Source organism: Mastacembelus armatus, chromosome 22 (genome assembly GCF_900324485.2).
Source record: "Mastacembelus armatus chromosome 22, fMasArm1.2, whole genome shotgun sequence".
In the NCBI taxonomy this organism is placed as follows: Eukaryota; Metazoa; Chordata; class Actinopteri; order Synbranchiformes; family Mastacembelidae; genus Mastacembelus; species Mastacembelus armatus.
Window position 1 is genome coordinate 11,702,314 of NC_046654.1, and position 15,933 is coordinate 11,718,246.

The 15,933-nt window shown below is 39.3% G+C and overlaps 4 protein-coding genes across 4 annotated transcripts; all 4 read right to left on the reverse strand.

Moving 5' to 3' along the window:
• Positions 1-619: 619 nt before the first annotated feature.
• LOC113129567 (olfactomedin-4-like) lies at positions 620-3,740 on the reverse strand. Its single transcript, XM_026305641.1, has 6 exons — positions 3,729-3,740; positions 3,596-3,667; positions 3,341-3,505; positions 1,718-1,930; positions 1,494-1,635; positions 620-1,413 (listed from the first exon to the last, which is right to left on the reverse strand). The coding sequence occupies exons 1-6, from the start codon at positions 3,738-3,740 to the stop codon at positions 620-622; spliced, it is 1,398 nt and encodes a 465-aa protein (XP_026161426.1).
• A 1,316-nt stretch (positions 3,741-5,056) lies between these two features.
• Positions 5,057-7,060, reverse strand: LOC113130041 (olfactomedin-4-like). Its single transcript, XM_026306332.1, has 5 exons — positions 6,862-7,060; positions 6,586-6,753; positions 6,295-6,507; positions 6,058-6,199; positions 5,057-5,966 (listed from the first exon to the last, which is right to left on the reverse strand). Exons 1-5 carry the CDS (start codon positions 6,916-6,918, stop codon positions 5,173-5,175), a joined length of 1,374 nt encoding a protein of 457 aa, XP_026162117.1. The 5' UTR covers positions 6,919-7,060; the 3' UTR covers positions 5,057-5,172.
• A 2,027-nt stretch (positions 7,061-9,087) lies between these two features.
• olfm4.1 (olfactomedin 4, tandem duplicate 1) lies at positions 9,088-10,959 on the reverse strand. Its single transcript, XM_026306914.1, has 5 exons — positions 10,902-10,959; positions 10,625-10,798; positions 10,312-10,524; positions 10,072-10,219; positions 9,088-9,987 (listed from the first exon to the last, which is right to left on the reverse strand). Exons 1-5 carry the CDS (start codon positions 10,953-10,955, stop codon positions 9,158-9,160), a joined length of 1,419 nt encoding a protein of 472 aa, XP_026162699.1. The 5' UTR covers positions 10,956-10,959; the 3' UTR covers positions 9,088-9,157.
• Positions 10,960-11,472: 513 nt separating this feature from the next.
• Positions 11,473-15,593, reverse strand: lrrc74a (leucine rich repeat containing 74A). Its single transcript, XM_026308002.1, has 13 exons — positions 15,468-15,593; positions 15,087-15,251; positions 14,881-14,988; positions 14,685-14,778; positions 14,373-14,422; positions 14,171-14,252; positions 13,962-14,047; positions 13,689-13,883; positions 13,489-13,584; positions 13,070-13,213; positions 12,723-12,827; positions 12,406-12,491; positions 11,473-12,082 (listed from the first exon to the last, which is right to left on the reverse strand). The coding sequence occupies exons 1-13, from the start codon at positions 15,591-15,593 to the stop codon at positions 11,473-11,475; spliced, it is 1,947 nt and encodes a 648-aa protein (XP_026163787.1).
• Positions 15,594-15,933: the final 340 nt, after the last annotated feature.

Sequence of the window (15,933 nt, forward strand, 5' to 3'; positions counted from 1 at the left end):
TTTAAAGAGGAAGTGCTGTTTTTGTGTGCACTGAATGAAGGCCCTTTTCAATCCTAATTTTTAGTTAGAAAATGGATTGTGTTCAGCTTTTAGTGTTGACTACAACAAATCCCACATGAAAATTGTTCAATATGTAAAATAATTATGCACGAATGGATTTCTTCTATGTCTTTTAGTCCCTTCTAGTGCAAATGAAAGGCTCACACTGCCTGGAATCCATAATCTGCAGGGTCTTGATGCTCAGTACCAGATGGAGCCAGGCTCCTGCCACAGCACAAAGGAGAGTCATGCACCCCCCCAAGGGAGAGCCGGCTTACAGATGGAAGGAAGCTCCAGCATGGGCTGGGTACAGGGGGGCATTAAGCTCAAATGTTGCAACCTTATCCAAAAAGCAGAGAGGAGGGGGGCTGATCTATAATTACTTGCCCATTTTTAAAGATTCACTTAGCCATGTTTATTTTACATACATTTACTTATAAACAAAACAGGACACACGTTTGAATGCTCAGATTAGATTTTATTGAAGAAACGAAATTGTAGTTTCTGAATGTCACAGTGAGACTGCTGGGGAAAGATCATTTGCATCAATCACAATACAGCAGATCAAGGACAATATGCATCACTCTCTGCTAAACCTCACATTGTAGGACACATAGTAGCCATTGTTGTACATGTAGAGCTTTTGATCAGTGGGATTGTAGTGCAGGTTGACAAAATTCTCCTGGAATTTCTGAAGGGGAATACTCATGTATTTCTCCTCTTTTGTCTTAGTGTCATAAGAGTAATAGATCTCCTCAGTGTTCACATCTCCTGGCCTGGTGGCATACATGACCCCACACACCATGAACGCATTTCCTACTAGAGGCTTGAACGCACTAGTGGTCCACTCATCCTCAATACCAAACGATTTCTCATCTATCTTAGCGATCACAATTTTACCTTTGGCCTCCTCTGTGGCATACATTACCCACAATCCTTTCTCATCAGCCGAAAAATCTAAGTACTGGTTTGGTGAATAAGTATAGGTGAATCTTTCGCTTGCTTTGGTAAAGTGTCGGTGACTATAAACAGAAGAGGTCAGATTTAGTTTGGACATTCTGAATGGATTATCAGCCTGGAAATATACGGTGTTACCATGAACAACATAATTGTTCCCGGTGCCTTCATAGCCTTGTGGCAGGCCATGGTGCGTAAAGGAGGACCGTTCAATGAGTTTGTCATAATTAGAGTACAGGTAGAACTCATACACTGAGGGCCTGCTGTATGCACCATACCAGTACATTGACTCATAGCCTCGAACAGGTTTGGAGTCCTTTCCCCAGCCTCCGTACTGGTATCCTGGGTTCAGATGAGCATTTATTTGGAATACCTTAGGCTTGCTGACACTCATAATTCCTGTGTGGTTGCAGTTACCTTGAAAGAAAGTAAAACAAATTACATTTAACTCTGTCTCATGCAAACTACTGACCTGCTACTGCCAATAATGGACTTACCAATATCTGGTGTGATGAGTTCTTGCTCCTTCTGGCACTCCTCCAGTTTCCTCTGCAGTTTAGCAAACTCAATGCGGATCACCTCGAGGTTGCTCTTGTCATAGGTCTCCAGTTGGTTGACAATGAGGGTCATGTTGTGGATCTGGAATAAATATGCACCACATTAGGTACCACATAACCAGTAAGATCATATGAATAGTGAACCAAAGTCTTTAACTCTTTACCTCAGTATACAGGCTGTCCAGCATGGGTGAAGAGGAGTTTAGAGACTCTTTGAGCTGAGATACCAGAGCCTCAAACTCTCTGAGCTCAATCCTGAGCATCTCAAAGTCCAGTTTGATGTAATTGTCAGGACTGCTCTCCATTATGGCCACTCTGACAGTCAGGCCCTTCAGTTCTCCTAGGAAGATATCCAGTTTGGCCCCATAGTAGACAAGCTAAATTACACACACACACAAGTTTGTATACTGAGGAATCGATTACTGCTATATGACTGCATTGTATGATTTATCTTAACTTGAATAACATAACAACAAACAAGCAAAATATATTCTGTAGGCTACTTATTTCCCCTCATGGAATATGTGGCTATTCATTTCTTCCAGTCCTTGTTTAACTCTTTGCTATGCAGCAATATACGGTGTTAAAAACCAAACTTAGCAGATTTTTTTTTTGGTTTTACTGTAAAATGCTAACACATACAAGGAATTTAACTCCAGTTGTTAGTGGTTCTCCCTTACCCTTTATTTGATGCTATCTATTTATTGAGTTTATATGATTTTAATTTGGGAGTTTTTTTGAGAAATGTGTAATGTTAGTGCTTTGTGTCATATTAGCAGTAACTAGAGGTTTATACTTTATTTACTCGCTAGTCAACTTACGCTAGCTTTGGGGCCGGAGGCTGCCTTTTGTGCAGTTTGTCACAACCAGGCATCCTTAGTGTATGTTGTCGCTAGGCAACAGGATGTTGTTTAAGGTACAAGAAGAGGTTCATTGAACTTGTCTGACTAGGCCCTCACTAGGCCATTTATTAGTTGTTGAGTTAAAGTATAATATGTTCCTCTGAAATGTAATGACGTCATAGTATGAAGTAGCAGAAAATGGAAAGAACTGGAATAAAGTGCAGATACCTGAAAATTGTATTTAAGTGCAGTATTTGAGTAAATGTACTTAGTTAGCTAATATTTTAGTTATTGTACTTCTGGCAACTGCAAAGGAATCTGGTAGACTACATTCAATTTGAAAATAGATAAACAAGTAAATAAAAAAGTAATCAGGGCAAATATTACATATTGATGCTGAATTATTATTGTGTCTGTACTTACAGAGTGGTAGTCTGGCTGCTATACACACTAACCTCAAACAAGAGAGCATGGCAGTGCTGATAATACTGTATTAAATATTGGAATCCAATGACTTAATATACAAAGGTGAGTTTGTGATTATCTATTGATGAGGAGTATATTTAAAATACATTATGTACAGTCAATTGTGAAAATGTTATTCACTTGTATAGTCAGATTTTCACTTTTAAGTCAGTGCTATTCAGCCATTACCAAAACTCTACATACTCTGACTTTACCTACATGAACTCATAAAGGCTTACTAAACTCTTACATTATAATAAATATATATTATATATTAGACTAGTAGTATATTTGCTTAGTATTTTTTCTATAAGCACATTTGAAAGTTTTATTGAGGTTGATATGTTTTGATGACTACACACACACACACACACACACATATATATATATATATATATATATATATATATATATATAAAAGTGGCTGAACACCACTTCAAACAAAATTGAAACATAGGCAATAATCTGTTTCATGCTGACCTTATTCATCTGAATTTCCACCTCCAGCCTCAGATTGGTGGCAACTTGCTGCATGTGTTGCACACGGTCTGCAGGGAAGCTGCTGTCAGGTAGGAACACGCTGCAAACACACTCCAGTCCTCCTCCAGATGTTGTCACATTACCCGATTCCCAGTCCTCCACCGGCTGCAAGAAAACTGAGTTATTTTATTTAGAGATTACTCAGTATACAATTAACAAAGAGCTAACAGTCAACAGTCATCTTGAAAAACTTACGAGCCAAGCCAGAGCAGGGCTCAGTATGAGGAACAGTAGCAGCAGCGTCAGAGCCATTGTATCTCTGTATCTCTAGTCGTAGATTGTCTCTTTGTTGTCTGGTCTGATGTCTACTGTTATTGGTGGGGCTTACACCTCTTATCATCTTAGCATATGACATCATTCATGGGTCACTGGAGTTTTATTTGCATCCTTGAGATCAATGCAGGTGTCCTTATTATACACGCTGTCCTGGGTTTAGTACAGTTTTATGATTGGGAGGCGAGAGGGTTTACTTCTAGAAGCTTTATTTAGCAATTGACAAAACTTAAGCTTTTATGTACTAACTGTTTCCTGTACTGTATATACAGACAAGTTTGCCAAGACCATAAAGCTAAATTTGAATTTTATTCAGTTTTATGAGGAGTATATTCAATTGATTACAAGTGAAGTGTTTCAGAGTAACTTAGGCTGCTTTGACACATGTAACACAGTATTTTTTAAATGAATTGGGGATACTTTTTTCCCTCAAGTATTCACACTCTTCTGATGATCCGTTATCTCATGCTGCACTATATTGTTCTTATCTTACCCACGTTTATGATGCTGAGGACCTAAATGAGGACTGAGATGGTCCAATGCCTACAAACTCCTAACACTTACTTTTATGACAATACCGCACAATTGCTTAGCTATTTGGAATTAATATACTTCAACTTCAAAAGAACAAAACTATCAGCAGCCTTAACCATAGTGCTGATATTTGATTTCTAAATTGGTTGAATAATCATTTCAAGTTTTCATTTCACCACACACAAAAAAAAACCCTGATAATTGAATATCTGATGAATGGAAGAATCATATTCTTAATCATCCTGTTCATGTTAATGTGTGGAAAAGCACATAAATATATGAAGTACAAGTAGCAGAGCACGATGCCTCCTAATTTAGGTCATGTTGACCTTGACACTGCCATGAAATCACTGAAAGCTAAAGGGATTGGTTCTACCTGACTTTTTGTTTTAGACTTTGTGTATATTTAGCATTTCTGTGTGCGCTTCTGATTCTGCTGTGTAGTGTAGGGTTACATCAGCTGTGACAGCTCCTGTCTCTGGGTCCACTATTCAACATTCAAATGTACAGCTTTTTTAGGTTGACTTGTAGATACAATATATGTATGTTACCATATACTGACTGTGGACTATTATATGTTTTGTATCTTTGTCCAATTTGATAAAGATACACTAGTGATGAAACATTGGTCTGTTTGCAATACAGAGAGGATCAGTTTCATTTATTGATTTTGACATACTGTATATGTTTTATAGTACTGGATATCACTTGTATTCATTTAGTTTTTATTTGAATTATTTGATTATGTGTAATACTTTTTTGTATTTCAACTGTATTAACAATACGTGTAAAATTCATAGTCAAGGTCAGTGATATCATTTGAATGCTTTAGTTTGATTTTATTCAGAAAAAAAAGACAGTCTGTGAGTTATAGTACGTAGCTTTAGAGAGTCCAGTGACAAGAAGAGTTAATACAGATCATTCGTATCAATCATAATACGGTAGACCACAAAGAAGAAGAGAAATCATTCTTTGTTAAATCTCACATTGTAGGACACATAGTAGCCATTGTTGTACATGTAGAGCTTCTGATCAGTTGGATTGTAGTCAAGATTGGTGTATTTCTCCTGGAACTTCTGGAAGTGGATGTTGAGGTGTTTCTCCTCCTTGGTTTTTGTGTCATATGCATAGTAGATCTCCTCTGTGTTCAGATCCACAGACCTGGTGGCATACATGACTCCACAGACCATGAATGCATTTCCAGCCATCTGCTTGAACGCACCAGTGCGCCACTCGTCTGCAATGCCAAAAGCTTTCTCATCTAGTTTAGCAACAACAATTTTACCCTTGCTGTCCTCTGAGGCATACATTACCCACAAGCCATTTTCATCAGCTGCAAAATCCAGGTTCTGATTTTCTGAATAACTGTATGAGAACCTTTGACTAGCAGATGGAATCACTCGGTACTCATATCTGGAACTGGTTAGATTCAGTTTGCTCATACTAAATGGCGTGTTGATCTGGTAATAAATGCTGTTACCATGAACAATGTAATTGTTACCAGCACCTACCCACCCGTTTGGTATGGCATGGTTTTTGAATGCAGACCTCAGAATCAGGTTTTCGTAGTTAGAGTACAAGTAGAAGTTATACACTGCTGCACTGGTGTATGCACCATAGAAGTACATTGACTCATAACCGCGAACAGGTTTGGAGTCTTTTCCCCAGCCTCCAAACTGGTAACCTGCGTTCAAATGAGCATTTACTTGTACCACCATCGGTTTGCTGATGCTCAGGATCCCGGTGTGGTTGCAGTTGCCTGGAAAGAAAATAAAAACATGTTGGCAGTGATTGGTAATTTTGGATTTGTCAGATCTTATCCACTATTATCATCTGACCTGGCAACTTACCGATATCTGGTGTGATGAGGTCTTGCTCCTTCTGGCACTCCTCCAGTTTCCTCTGCAGTTTAGCAAACTCAATGCGAATCACCTCGAGGTTGCTCTTGTCATAGGTTTCCAGTTGGTTGACAATGAGGGTCATGTTGTGGATCTGAGAATACATACAGATATTAACCTGAAATCTAGTATTCTAACTATAGACAAAGCCATCTGATTTGCAAGTATAAGTTCAAACGGTCCTTTCACCTCAGTATACAGACTGTCGAATATAGGCGAGGAGGAGTTGAGAGACTCTTTCAGCTGTGACACCAGAATCTCAAACTCTCTGAGCTCAATCCTGAGCAGCTCGAAGTCCAGTTTGATGTAATTGTCAGCGCTGGTCTGCAGTATAGTCACTCTAACAGTCAGGTCTTTCAGTTGTTTAAGATAAACCTCCAGTTTACCCTCATAGCTCACCATCTGAAATAAGACATGGGTCAGTGTGAACATGTTTTAACACAACATATGTTTTCATGCTGCTTCTAAGATCTGCTGCACCTTTTTCAGTTGGATTTCCACTTCCAGGATCAGATCCTTGCTGACTTGTTGCATGTGCTGAACCCGGTCAGCAGGGAAGGTGGTGTCTGGTAGATACACATGACAAACACACTGACCTGACTCGCCCACCGATGCAGTCACATTGCCAGACTCCCAGTCCTCCACTGGCTGAACAAAAAAATCCCCAAAAACTTTAACACAACCGTTTTATTGTAATAAATAATAAATGAAAAATGCATTTGCAGGTTTTAGTCTGAGAAGGTAAAAGTCACTTACAATCCAAGCCAAAGTAGGACTGAGGACCGAGAGAAGCAGCAGTAGAATTGGCAACATGTTGTCTCAGTTCACCTCGAAAGTGTCTCTTTGGATACTTGGTCAGAGGGTTTTTAAAGACATCTCTTATCACAGCATCACAGACACCTTCTGTCTTCCCACTGTTACTGTTTGCCATCTCTGGAACATCAACAGAAGAACAGATGTTGGTTCACAAGTAGCCTATGACAGACATTATCCATGTTTGCACACATTAAGCTTTGAGAAATCCACTACGTCAGGTTTGGTTGGAACACTGGGTGTGGATGTGAAAAACGCCATATGTAGTCATTTCAGTCTGCACCTTGTTTATGGTATGTTAACTGACAGCATGTGATGAAGTCATCATATCCACAGGTAGATATTACACTGACTCAGGACTGGAATTTAATTTAGTTTAATACTTAATTCTGGATCATACTTCTTTGTATGGCCACCACCTCTAAAGTGAAGGAATTGGATCATATTTTCTTTAATGCTTTCTCTCCCACATAATTAATTGCATAATCCGATGCATGTGACTTGGGTTGTGCTTTTGAAGAGCAGATTTCATAAGAATGGGCATATTGTGGCTTGAGGAAATAACGTTTAAGTTAAATGCTGACTCAAAGATTACGAAATCTCTCTGACGGCAGTTTTAAAGGAAACTTAAAACTGAGCCCCTGATATGAAAAGCAGTAGTAGTTAATTTAGCAAAGGTTTGATTATTTATACACCATTGAGTGGAAACTGTAGTGTCTGTAACTGTAACTGTAATGATTCCCATTCAGTTACAGAAGGAGGCATTTATCTCTTTCACCAAACACTGCAGCTGCAGTGTTTGTACAGACAGGAGACATCCATCCATTATCTATACCCACTTATTCCTTAACCAGGGTCACGGGGATCTGCTGGAGCCTATCCCAACTCTCTTTGGGTGGAAGGCAGGGGTCCACCCTGGACAGGTCACCAGTCCATCACAGGGCCACATAGAGACAAACAACCTCACACACTCACACTCACTCCTATGGGCAATTTAGAGTCACCAATCAACCTGACATACATGTTTTTGGACTGTGAGAGGAAACAGGAGTACCTGGAGTAAACCCACACAAGCACAGGGAGAACATGCAAACTCTACACAGAAAGGCCGGATTGCGAACCCAGGCCCTTCTTGCTGTGAGGCAACAGTGCTAACCACTCAACCACCATGCTGGCCTGACAGGAGACATATAAAAGGAAAAGAACCTTACAGCTTATTTGTGAGTGGAGTTTAAAGTTTAATGAATACACATGCAGGACATACATACAGTAAACCAAAGGTCCCAGGATGATTTGATGAGTATGAAAATGATGTGCTTTGTTTCACCGTTACTGCAACTCAACAGGTCCTTTTTATAGCTGGCATTGTAAAATGTCTTGACAGGCCTTAATTAATATATTTAAACACCAATATGCATTTGAATCAACATCTCTATAAAGGTTTCAAATAAAGCTGAACATTATCACCTTAAAAAAAATCTTGTATTAGACTGCGTTGGTTTTTGCTAAGTGTCTTATAAACACTGAGAGGAGCAAAATAAAAATAAAGTGTGACAGGATTAGACTTTATTCTTATCACTGTCAGGTTGCACAATGGTAGGACTGTTGACAGTTATTAGAGATTTTGACTTTCCATAGTAGGAAAACATCCCACTAAGCAATGACAGTGTGACAGTGTCAGCACTCACTAGAGCAGGACCTGGAGCAGCCAAATCAAATTCAGCCATGATTCATTTCATTATTTGTGCTTGTGTCTTTCCTACTGTGACATGTAAAAATATCTTCTATAAGCACCTTAGAAAAATTAAATGGCAATGAGAGAGCAAAGATAATGATTCCTAATTAGTAATGATTTAAGTATGCAAATGCTAAAAGTAGAAATTACTTTCTGTAACTTTTTTTTTTACAGATGTTTATGGAATTAACACTAATAATGTTTAGGTCAAGTAAATTGATAATTATTTCTATTATAAATCAAAATTCAGCTTTATGTCTACTTTCTTACAGAATCAGAAACCATTACTACTCCAAATGAAGAATTATGGTATAAAATAAACAAAGTCAGTAGTATCAGAGTAAGTATTTGCCCAAGAACACATCTGACATGCATTGCTTATGAGATTTATTTAGCAATTAAGTAAAAGAAGGATACATGATGTGCCATGTAAAGTACAGGGGAAAAGTAAGAAATACAATCACTGTTTTATCCATGAGACTTCAGTAAATCACACATAAAGACTTAAGTCAGGAGAATTGCAGGTTCTTCAATGGCTTTAGTTGTGTGATTAAACCAGAGATGGTAGTTAACATAGTAGCCATCATTGTACATGTAGAGTTTCTGATCAGTGGGATTGTAGTCCAGGTTATAATACGTTTCCTGGAACCTCTCAAAGATAACACTGATGTAACTTTCTTGTTTGGTTTTGGTGTCATACTTATAAAAGATTTCTTCATTTTGGATATCAACTGTTCTGACTACATACAGTACACCACACACCATGAAAGCATTGCTCACTCCTGGTTTATAGACACTGGTCTGCCATTCCTCCTCTATTCCAAAGGAAGGCTCGTGTATTTTAGCAATAACCATCCGACCACTGGACTCCTCTGTAGCATAGGTCACCCACAGACCAGTTTCATCAGCTGCAAAGTCAAAGTTCTGATTTGGGGAGTTAGTGTAGGAGAATCTTGTGCTAGCTTTAGGAATCACCCTGGACTCATATTTCATAGTGGTAAAATTTTGTTTGGCCAAACCAAATGGACTGTTGATCTGATAATACAGAGTGTTGTCTCGGATGATGAAATTGTTTCCTGTACCTCTCCAGCTGGTGTGTAAATTGTGATGCTCGAAGTGATTTCTCAAGATGAGATTCTTGTAGTTTGTGTAGAACCTAATGTCAATAATGGAGGCACTAGTGTAACCAGAGTACCAGTACATAGACTCTCTGTGAGGAAGAGGCTTGGAATCCTTCCCCCAGCCTCCAAATTTGTAGCCAGCGTTCAGATGGGCATTCAGGTGGCTTACAATGGGCTTGCTGACTTTGATGATACCAGTGTGTGCACAAGAACCTGAAGAGAGAGAGAGGAAAGTTGTGTTACATTAGTTCAAAATCGCTTAGATCTAGACATGTGTATTAGTGTGAATGAGCTTACCAATGTTGGGTTTGAAGATCTCCTGATAGCGTCTCTCACACTCCTCTAGTTGCAGCTGCACCTTGATGTATTCTCTGCGGGTTGCCAAAACCACATTCTTATCATAGGTCTTTTCCAGCCTATTCAGGGTCTCCACCATGACCGTGACCTGACAGTGAACATGTGGTTTGTCAGTGGATTACCAATGTGTCTGTTGTTATACAACTGAAATTGATAAAATAAAAGAGTTTAGGGCTTAACCTGCACGCGAAGAGACTCAAAGACAGTGGTGGAGCCATTGATGGAGAGCTGCAGCTCTTTAATCAAAGCTTCCACTTGTTTAATCTCCACCTTTATGTCCTCTATTTCTGCATCGTTGTAGTCATCAGGATTTTCCTCCATTTTATCAATTGTCAATGTCAACTTTATAATCTTTTCTGCATATGTTGTCAGCTTGGTCTCATACTCCTCCAGCTGAAGTCAGAAAAAAAACCACACATTTATCTCTTTTTTTTTTTTTTTTTTTTTTTTGTCTGTCACAAATATATCATTATTTATTGCACATTGCAAGTACCTTGCCCATTTCCAGCTCCAGTGTGTATGAGATCTCTCCAGCTGTCTGCTCTATCAACACCAGGTCTCTTATAGGAAAAGTAGAGCTGGGCAAGAAAGCATCACAGGTACATCTGTCCCCGCTTCCACCTCCTGTCTCATTCCTCACACTCCCCTCACGCCACAGGCCTACACTCTTTGAAAGAATGGCAAGTGAACAGAGATCAGCTTACCTCTAATGTGGGTAGAGCCTCAAAGCACAAAGATGAATGAAAGGATGTAAGTCATGCCATACATACCCCCCAGGCCACTGTGGAGGTCAGCAGTGCTAAGAAATACAGAGTGCCAATCATTCTGGTTCAGTCGGAGTGGTTGTGATGGAGATGGGTGAGTGTCTGGGGTTTATATAGCCTGTTTCAGCATCCTCCAGGATGTGGCACCTGTCCTCGTTCACAGCATTATTGCCCAAAACATGTCAAGATGTAACACTCACTTGTAATGTTTACCTTTCAAACCAATTCTCAAATGTTTGTTTGAATGGATTCCCGTGTTTAACAGTGCGTCCCAATTCAAAGAATTTATTGTGGGTGGCTCTACCATCTGACAGGGTTCCCAAGTCTTATATTATATCACTCTGTTCTATTATTTTGTTTCCCCCAGTTGGCCCATCTTATTTAGCAGGCAGGTGAATGAAATGTTGAGAGATGAGTGTTTTGATTATACTGTACACATTTGTCATTTTTAGGGACTGGAAACAAGAAAAATAAGTGAAATCTATCTTTATTCAGTGATTACACATGTAACACAGAAGCCAGTGATATCAAGCTATAAGAATAATAATTTTAAGGATGTCATTGTACTGTGTTAATGTCACTTGGTAGTTTGTGTAGGATTCTTTGAAGCTTTTCCCACATCTTTCTTAACTTTCTTTTTCTTCAATATCTTGGTCCTGGCCTTAACTTCTGGCTGTTTGATATTAAGAGCAGGTCTGGACATGGTCAGGTGGTTAGCAGTGGGGCTCAGCTTGCTGTGGCTCATCTCTGGATCAGATCTTATACCCTGGGCAGAGATAGATTTGCCAGGGGTAGAGTGAGGGGAGTCATCCAACAGATTGGGTTGGGAATAGGAGCGCATTGGCAGGGAACTGGTGGTACGGCAAGATGTGGTGCCTCCTAACATAGCGAGGTGGACGTGCTCATTGCTCAGGTTTGTGACAGAGTAGCGACTGCTGTTGGACATGACAATGTGGTGCCATGAGCTGAGAGGGGTGGCAGAGAAGGGCTGCAGGCCACCTGAGTCCTCTTTGGCCACACTGGGTGAGATCACCATGGAGCTGCGTGGTGTAACCGCCTCCACAGCACTCTGGAAAGTCTTGAGGATGCGGTCACTCTTCTGCTTCTCTTTCTTCTGACGGGACTCAACCTTCCTCAGCTGGCGGCGGTGATCCCTCATCATCTGCTTCCTTGTATCTGCCAGCCCCCTACACAGAAACACGCGTCAGCATTTGCTTTGTTGAGCCAAGCTTTAGGACTGCAACCAAGTTATTACATGCCTCACTGCACCGTATGCAAACATCATTCAAGGTAAAGATCTGGACAGATTCCCAGCTTGTAAGTAAAGCACACTTTGTTAAACTATAACAATATTCAAACAATGATAACATCCGTGATTGTAAAAATACATGAAAATGTCATTCATTCAGTGTTTTCTAATAATAAACTTAAATGCCTCACAGGTCTGGTCTGTGAAGTAATTAAAGGAGGTTATCTGTGAGCAAAATCAAACAGTCTGAGACGTGTTCACCTGTAGTCTACCATTCCTGTCCTATCACGATCCAGTCTCTGAATCAGTTCCTCAATCTGGTATCGATCCAAAGGAATGCTTGATTGCTGTCATAGTTGCACACAACAAGAAAAAGAGTCAGATATTCAGTCTCAAAGTAGTTCCTACCAGTAAGGTTTGAATGATTCTCTGTATGTAGCCCCATGCTTAGCATCATCATGATTTCACAAAACAGTTTCTTAGTAATGTGTAACTGGAAATTTTAGTGTAGCTCTTCCTGCAAATGTCACTGGTTCTGCACAGTTCAATAAATCGAGCCTTGATTTATTTTTGGAAACCTTCACTGCCTTCCTGAAGTCTGTTACAGAGACGTGCATGGTGCCATCTTTGTCAATGTTACGAAAGAAATCCCACAGGCGCAGCTTGCGTTGATCCAGATAATCCTTTGAAAAAAAGGGAGAAGGTGTTTTGACCATTAGAAAATATATGCACAACAAAACAATGAATCGCTCAGTGCTGCACTGTGAGAGTCAGATGTTTCACTGAAAAAATATATCAGGCAAATACAAATTCAAATGCAAAAAAAAAACAAATGTTTTTGTAGGACATTGCACTATACAAATAAAATTTGACTTGAACTGAATGTACTCTGTAAGATTAAAATGTTCATTTAAATTTCACAGACCTGTATGATTTTCATTGGATCCACACGTTTTGGAGGCTTCTTAGCAATGAAGCCTCCCACACCTCCATACTGCACATCCAGACCAGGGCGCTCCTGACACGTTAAATCCAACAGATGCACAAAGTTCTCGTTCACCAGCACATTCTGTTCAAATACAAATGTAAAATACAATAAAAAATTACTATCACAAATAATGTGTTCCCCCTCACATTATCCTGTCGCACAGTAATCTTGATTGCACTGGCAAGATGGGTGTGTACATGTGTAGTATGTTTAGAATGTGTTTCATTCTATAGTCAAGGAAGGGTGGAAAAAGAAGCTAAGCTTAAACACAAGCGTATTTACAACTTATTTGAACTGTGATCAAACCCTAATCATTTTGTCTAAGGAACTGTATGACAGGATAATTAGTCACTCACACATAAGTTTATCTCCTCCAAGGCACTTCTAGGCGTGTTCTTTACCACATTAACCAAGGTCAGTGCCCCCTCTACTGTTAAAGAGTTGTAAGCCAGCTGTAGAAGGGTAAGAATAAAGTTATCTCACACATCAATTCATAATGTATATCTGTAGCTATACTGATAATGTATGTTGGTTTAATGCAGCCTGATTTACCCACCAGCAGGACTCGGAGTGTGTCATTGAACTCCAAGCCCCTGCACAGCATGGTGACACCCTCATTAGTCAGGCGGTTGTTGCTGAGGTTGAGGTGCATTAAAGTGTTGTTGAATTTTAAGGCTTCTCCCATGGCCAGGGCGCCCTCATTCCCGAAACCATTCCACGATAAGTCGAGGTATTTTAACATGATATTAACCTAAATGTAGAGGAGATGACTAATCAAATACTGTATACTTTAAATCTGTAATCAAATTAATTCCTTATAGAACCACACCTTAAGTCCAGCACAAAGAGCGACAGCCCCTTTCATTCTAAGATGGTTCCAGCTGAGGTCCAGCACCTCTAGGCCTTCATTGTTGGCTGTAGAAATAAACAGTGACATGTGACCAATCTTTTTTTGGTATGCCATCACACCGTTAACTGAAAACATGACATTTGGTCACATTTAAAAAAAGACATTATGATCAATGCATTTTACCATACCTAACAGATGTCCCAAATTTTCTCCTCCTTTTCCACAAAACTCATTATGGCTTAAGTCCAGTTCCTTAACTCTGGAGTTGCTCTAAATGCAAAAAATATCAACAGCAAACTAAATGAATAAAACCACCAAATAATATGTTGGGCATTTTGTCAAGTAAGGTTTAAATGCCAGTGTTTGGTTAACTCCTCATCAACAACTTACCGACAAGGCATCTGCAAAATGTTTTGCATCATCATCAGTAAATCTATTTCCTGTTGTGAAAAATAGTGCCAGTTTGAATATACCAAATAAGTATGATAAATAAGTATTAAGTATTATAAGTATTATTGTCATTGTTAAATTTACAGATCTGTAAAAATAAATCACCTCCCAACCCTGAAATACTGTAAACTCGTCTGAATTTCCTGTCTTGTCTCTGGACACTTCAGCAAAAGTGTTTCAAATACACTTCAGAAATGTAAATGCTGTTGCCCTCATATCACTACACTTAAATGTTGTTAATGTGCACGTTACCTGCAAGTTTTATAGACCTTAATGAAATGTTGTCAAGCAACATTTTAGCAACAGACTCTGCTCCTTCAGACTGCAGATAGTTGTTGGACAAATCCTGAAAGCAAAACAGATTCTGGTTCTACAATGATGACGTCAAATCAATATTCATTTGAAACCCACTTGTGCCCTCTATTGGTCGGTTTACTGCCCTACATACCAGGTGCTGAACGGTAAAATTAGCCCTCAACAGCTCCATGAGATATTTGGTTCCCTCGGCTTGAATGTGATTGTCTGCCAGTTCCAGAGTGTTGATTTGTATATCAGTCTAAATACAAAAAGTGAATCAGATATTTTCTATTTGAAAGAAGTCACACTGATGACTGATTTTTTTTTTTTTTTTTTTTTTTTTTTTTTTAAACGTACCACTAAAGCAATAGCGAGTGCCTTGCACCCCAGTGGTCCCAGCCCATGGTGGCTAAGAGACATGGTCGTAGAGTGAAGGTTCCTTATAAAGTAGGAGACTGGCACCACACCCACCAGCTTGCAGGCCTCCAGGTAAACTTCAGCTATAGGTGTCTCATTGCTGCACTCGTCTTTTTCTGAAAAACAGTAGTAGTACAGTAGCACCACTATATGGCTCCTTGTCATATAGTAATGAATGCATCTTTTACAGCCACAATTTGTCACAATAGGCCATTTAATCATATCACTTTTAGAAATAATGTCTTTAGTTACACCTTTAAAGAAAGAGCTGAGAATGGTGCTTACTGTTTATCCAAGAACACCATGTGTTAATCCAAGAACCAATATTATGTGCTTACCATCTGACTCCAAGTCTGTGTCAGACTCGTCCTTCGAGTCTTGGTGTTGATCTGTAGATGGACAATCATCATCTCTTAAGCAGAGGGACTCAAAAGATAGTGTTGACATTGCAGTCTGCTCTTATATCCTATTAGAAACCATTTTCTAGAGAGAGATAGAATACTCTCTTTCTTCAGTGAATCTAAAAGAGCTAGTACTGTGAAATGAAATAGGCCTGTACCCTGCAGGAGGTAATTCTACCCTTCAGGTAACGTGTCATGTGACATGTGACAACAATATATGCTTCAGTGTGTTTATGATACAGTAGGAAAAGATAGTATAGGACAAGAAATCGGTTGGCGTAAACTCAGCGTTTCATAGGATGCTATAAATTTGCATGTTTTTTTATGTTTTATCAAATATGTGTGTTTTTGTTTTTTGTTTTTTTAACAAAAGTTTTTTTAACAGA